The sequence below is a fragment of the Cebus imitator genome, unplaced genomic scaffold (genome assembly GCF_001604975.1).
Source record: "Cebus imitator isolate Cc_AM_T3 unplaced genomic scaffold, Cebus_imitator-1.0 Scaffold123, whole genome shotgun sequence".
Taxonomy (NCBI): Eukaryota; Metazoa; Chordata; class Mammalia; order Primates; family Cebidae; genus Cebus; species Cebus imitator.
The window spans coordinates 1,087,433-1,093,432 of record NW_016107438.1 but is presented as its reverse complement, the minus strand read 5'-3'; the positions used below and the strand labels follow the sequence as shown (position 1 = coordinate 1,093,432).

At 40.5% G+C, this 6,000-nt stretch overlaps 1 protein-coding gene across 2 annotated transcripts in view; it reads right to left on the bottom strand.

The window, feature by feature from the left end:
* Positions 1 to 6,000, bottom strand: part of FRAS1 (Fraser extracellular matrix complex subunit 1) — a 460,089-nt gene that overhangs the window by 178,063 nt on the left and 276,026 nt on the right. For both annotated transcript variants that reach the window (XM_017540037.2, XM_037742541.1), the window contains exons 23-25: positions 4,299 to 4,445; positions 1,492 to 1,632; positions 458 to 598 (exon numbers count right to left, since the gene is read on the bottom strand). In XM_017540037.2, coding sequence (XP_017395526.1) covers positions 458 to 598; positions 1,492 to 1,632; positions 4,299 to 4,445 — 429 coding nt within the window. The remainder of the gene's footprint in view (positions 1 to 457; positions 599 to 1,491; positions 1,633 to 4,298; positions 4,446 to 6,000) is intronic.

The window sequence follows — 6,000 nt, the reverse complement described above, 5'->3', positions numbered from 1 at the left end:
GGCCTCCCAAAGTGCTGGGATTACAGGCGTGAGCCACTGTGCCCGGCCCCAAAAATCCTATTCTTTAAGGATGTTATGCCAATATCATAGTCATGGGTGATTTCATCTAAACACTGAAAAAAATCTGTCTATATCAACAGGGCTGATCCACTATTAATGGATCCCTAACTGTAGATCAATATAAGATTTACATTCCATAAAACACTGGCTTTGTTTCCATAAAGAACTTTGGGGACAATATTGATTTGTGTAAGAGAATATTGGCTTACACTCCTATATCCTATTTAACCAACATATGGCAGATATGCATGGGAAGCCATCAATTACTTAGGGTAAGCTCCCTGGGATTTCATTCTGCTTCTAATTCAAATGTTCTTGGATACCTGAGAGTCAGCATATGTGGCTTACTTGCTGCCTTCACTTCATTCCAGAATACTCAGCACAGTCTTTAAGTTACCTGTGCATTTGTGTTTTGCATGATCTGCAAAGTATCCCTTCCCACATTCCTGGACACATTGGGCTTCCAAGAGGAGAAATGGCCCTTCACAACGGGTACACTCATGGGGACCTTGGCACTGGAGACAGTAGCTGTCACAGTCTGAAACACAAAAGTCAAGTCATCAGGAATCTGTGTGGCTTTCCAGGTCCTTGTCAGAAGGCAGCATGAGATGTCTAGCAGCAGTGTAGCCTAGTGTACCAGGAAAAGGACTATAGGAAGAGCCAAGGAGTCTGGGTTCTGGTTGTGACTATGTACTTACCAGCTGGGAAACTTAGGATTAGTCACTCTACCTCACTAAGCCTCAGCGTTCTTCTCTATAAAATGGGGGTTGATATATTGTCCCACCCACCCATGGAAAATGCTACATAAACTATAAAGTAAATGACAGGCATCAGCAACTATTATTATTATTAGTCCTTGGCTCTCAGTACTGTTTTGCTGAAGTGTTGACCTTTCCTGGTTCATCAAGTTGGTTCTTGTTCCCCCAGGAATTCTCTTAGGAATGCTCTCTGTGCACTTTTGATGGGATTTTCAGGGTCTGAGAATTGTGTAGTGTTCAACTGAGGCTAAAAGGAATACTCAGCCAGAGAGGTGATTGTGAGCTATATGGTATTCAGAGGGTTGAAGGGGGCAGATGGTGAAATAATCAGGTCTTCCCATGTGCTCAAATGTCTAGGGTACAAACACCTTCTCACCTGGAGGACATGACTGTTCGATTTTCAAGAAAAAAAGTAATGGCTAACACATACTTGTTTGTGTAGTCCTATACACCCAAGATTCCCATATTGGCCTCAAATTTTAGCAAATGTTTTTAGAGCATGGAAGAAAAAAATGGGAAATTTTCACGATAACGAAGATAGATCTTAGGAAAGAAACCAGAAACTGTGTAAAACGCAGAAGGAGAAACTTGCCACAGGTTCCTTCTGAGATCAGTACAAATCAGAGGTGGCCGAGGTGTGGTTGAGCACAGAGCAGGGCCTCCACACACTTACTTTTGCAGCGGCCTGAGTCCTGGTAAAATGATGACGAGCACTGCTCCACGCAAGCACCATCCTGCAGAAAGTAGCCATCCATGCACTGCAGGCAGTCTGTTCTCAGAGGCCCGCTGCATGCACTGCAGCTCCAATCACACTCTAAAAAGAAAGTCTGTATTAGATTATCTTCTTCTCTATCCACCCTGAGACCCAGCAACTCATTTATGAGGATGCTGTTTGCAGCTGCAAGGAGTAAAATAAAGGCCACGTAAGAGATGCCAGACAAGTAGGCTCAAACAAGGTTTCTGCTTGTAGTAGGCTGAATGCTTCTCTGAGGTTTAAGTGTTCCCTAATTATGTCAGACATGGACATGTACGAGGAGCACTCCATACTCGTACCAAGCCTGCTTGTTGGCAGGGCTGCTGAGAAACCAGATCACTTTGGTCTCAGTTCTTTATCCCTGTGCCATACCAAGTCTTTATGCAAAACATGCCTCAGGGAGTGACCAACTTGCCCCACAAACCTAACCCTGACTTCTTCCAAATACTCAATCCTCAATAGGTAAAGAGATGTCGGAGACTCAACTAAGAATGCATCTGCTGCCACCAACTGCATGAGTTTCTATCTCTCAAAACCAGGCATTGACCAAAGTGACAGAAAGAACCAATGATATCAGAATTATATGGGGCATAAAGGTGCTGTCCAGAAAGAAAGAGGTTGGTAAAACAATGGATCTCATTTAGGCACTAGAACGGACACATTTGCATGTTAATTTGCTCCATAAGCACCTATGGGATGGTCACTGAACAGCAGGAGGGGGCAATATAAAGGTGGTAGGTGTAGACCCTGTCATCAAGGAGCTTATGTTCTAGAGGGGTCTAACCTTGGATGTGTACACAAATAATCCAGAGGGGTTGTTAAAAATATGGATTAGGTTCAACAACAGAATTATCAAATCAGAGTCTCAGAGGTTGGGTTGGGGCACGGGAAAATATTTGCTGCTGTACTTGTTATTGTGATTATTATAGTTGTTGCTGTGGCTGTTGCTGTTTTTAATAACCCAGGAAATTCTAATGCAGTCAGAAAGCTCATGTTTGAAAGCCAGTGTTGTAGCTGGTAAGGGAAGTGCTACATGCACGGAAGACGGGATGGGACAACACAGTTAAGTACATGGGTTTTGAAGAAAGGTAAGTCTGCATTCAAGTTGTGGCTTTACTACTTTTTATCTTTATTATCCTACAATAATGTTTTACTCCATGTTATCCTTGGTTTCTCATTTGTAAATCATGGGTGAGAATAGTACACATTTCATGTGTCACTGTGAAGAATAAAATGAAATAATGAATTAAAGAATTTAGCATAGCGCCTGGCATATAGTCACAACTCAATAAACATTTGCTACTGAACTATTTTTCTTAGAGAACATATGCCCATTCAGGGCCACCCTCAATCTCATCTTCCATTCCTTCTGAGAAGCTGGAGAAACCTCTCATTAGCTACCTTTTCTCTTCCTTGATACAGTATTTCTAAGTCCCAAAGAAATCAGGTAAATGTGCAAGATAGTACACATGCTCCCAAGAAGATTCACAAAGTTAATCCTATTCATTTATTTTGGCTGAATCAGTCCTGAGGGAAAATGACTAAAACAGAGCCTTGAAAACTGCCAGCGTAGTTATGAAATCATTTATAATGGGATGGATTTGTGATAATCTTGTTTTTCACCACAAACTGACAGCTACTGGTTAGAAGGCAAAAAACAGAAAAAAACTTCTGTGGTCTTGAGCACAGCAGACCACCTAAGTTGACAAACAAGTAGAATTTCTTGGAATGCAAAGTGTGTAATTTTGCAGAGCCTTAAAGCAACCTAAGTTTACCTGACAGATGTTTGACCCCCATATCCAAGCTCTAGCTTCTCTGCCAGAACCAGAGGGATAGAGAAAGCTGTGGAAGGAGGCAGGAATGAGGAAACCAAAAGGATCAAGTAAAACCTGTTCTTTATCTCTGCTTTTCCTCTTGCTGAGCACTACCATTCAAGGAACATAAGCCTCAAGAATTCCAGCTACTCGAGAGCAAAGAAAAAGGCATTTGGCTTTTGACATTATCTCCTTATAAATTTCCTTGAAGACAGGGGCTACGTCTTCACTCATTTAAGTATGTTAAGCAGAGCTGAACACATCAGACATGACTCCTGACCTCATTAAGCTTAGGGGTAGCAATCTAGAGTTGTAAATGCAAACACCTACAGCCCAGAAAAGTAATGTATCTTCAGAATAGGCCTTTTGTGACAGAAAGGGAATGGTGAGGACTGCTGGAGTGAAGAGATCCTGCTCCATCCAGCGGGGACAACAGCTACACCATTCCAACCTACAGTTGCACTGTCGAGATGCATATCCAACATTACTAGAGCTCCTGGTTAAAAACAACACACACACACTTGAAAATCTCAATTTTGCATGTGAAATCTTCAGATTTTCAAAAGGCAAATAATTAAAGATTTTAAAGCATCAGAACATTATTTAGATCAAGCAAAACATGTCTATGGGCCAAATATAACCTGAGGATTTACAATTTGCCACCTTTGGTCTTATTACCAAAATGTGGCACACTGTCTGACACAAGTAGGTGCTCAAAAATACATGCTTAATAAGTAAATAAAGGCGTGACTAAATGACTACCTACATACATACATACATAATTCTTGCTACCATCAGAGAAAGTCAAAATATATGATGACCGCCATTTTCCCAATATGGAAAACTAGACATTGATAGTAAAGGGGTATCACTGAATAAAAGAATCTTTCCACAATTCAGGAAGAGCTTTACCTCTGCACATGTTGGTGGAGAAGTCAAGATAGTACTGTGGGGCACATCTCTCATATTGACATTCCCCAAAGAGTAGAACCTTGTTTGGATCTCGGCAGGAGGTACAGCTGGCCTGTGAATCACAGCTTCCACAGTGTGTGTCGCATGCTGAGCCAATAGGAAAAGAAAATGACCAGATGATTACAATTGCAAATACTGAAGCACTGACTAAACCTAGACAGATGCTGCATAGGAACAAAGCCTTGCTCCAACCTGCTTCACATTTCATTAAGGCTCATCGCCCTCCCCTGTGATCAGCAAAAACAGAAAATATTAGTTTCCAAAATACAAAAGGGCAATCTTATTTTACAAAAAATATAAATTGCAAATCCAAGAATGAAAATCCCATATCCAAATTACTCTGTGATTCAGCAACAGAATTTATGCTTCCTCTAAGATCTCTGGAATTACAGTTTAGAACTTAAACCTTACTTCTGCAGGAATCAAGCCCCCTTTAGTTTATAATGTAGATTCAGATTTTTGTGTGATGCCAACATTAAAATTAGGCCCCAACTTCATTGGGGAGCTTGGGAAAATCCATACTTTAAGATACAAAGGACTTGAAGGTGAACTGGTTTATTGATTTGCCTAGTTACAACTCTTAGAAGCTAGCCGGATAACTCTGACATTTAGGGATGATCTCCCAGTCTGGTCATGCTTCCATCTTCCCTCATTTAACAACTGGCATTTCTCCATCTACACAGTCATTCATGCCAGAAACGTTGGAGTCTGTCTTGATGCCTCTCTTTCCCTGACTACTAATTCAATTACTCACTGGATCCTATTTATTCAAGCTCTCCAATATAATTCTCAGAACTTTTTGCTTTATTCCATTTCCACAAATGCCAGTATTTCTAAGCCATCATCATCCCCTGCTGAACTACTATCACAGCCCCCTCATTGGCTTCCCAAGCTCCGCTCTGACCCACTTGCAATCTATTTTCCATGCATCCACCAGAGTTGCTTTTAAAATTCATACAGCTCAGGTTTCAGAGTAGACTTTTGCCTTCAAACTCAATGTCGTTTTTCAATTCTGGAAAATTTCCAGCCATCATTTCTGCAAATATTGCTCTTCTACCATTCCTTCCATTCTCTCCACCTGGAAATCCTATTATAACATGTATATTGGAATCCTCTTAATATAATCTCTGAGTCTTTAACTCTTACTCATTCTTCAGTCTCTTTTTCTGGGACCTTTGTTAACTTTTATTCTAAAACAGGCCTTCCATTATAGCACCCTATACATGCTTTTTATGCCATGTACAGCAATTTTCATTTAAGTGATTATTTGATTAACATTTGAAACTTTTAGGCTGCAAACTTCATGAAATCAAAGAACAGGTCTGTTCTGTTCCTTATAATGTTCTCCAACGCCAGCCGGTTCTCTGTCACATTGTAGGTGTTCAATAAACACTTGCTACATAAATGAAATAAAGCCAGATATTGCACAAAATATATGCAAGCACCAGCATCTCTGTCTCATTCTGAAATCTCCCCTAAGTATGTGTCAGAGGAAAAGTCCAGAGAGAAACCCAGTGACCTTTAGATCTATATGATATTAAAGTATGCGGCACAGTGCAGGAAAAATACTTCCCTGAAAAATAAAAAGAAATCACATGGTATTGTTTCACCTAAAAAGAAAGACATTGCTATAAAACATTCA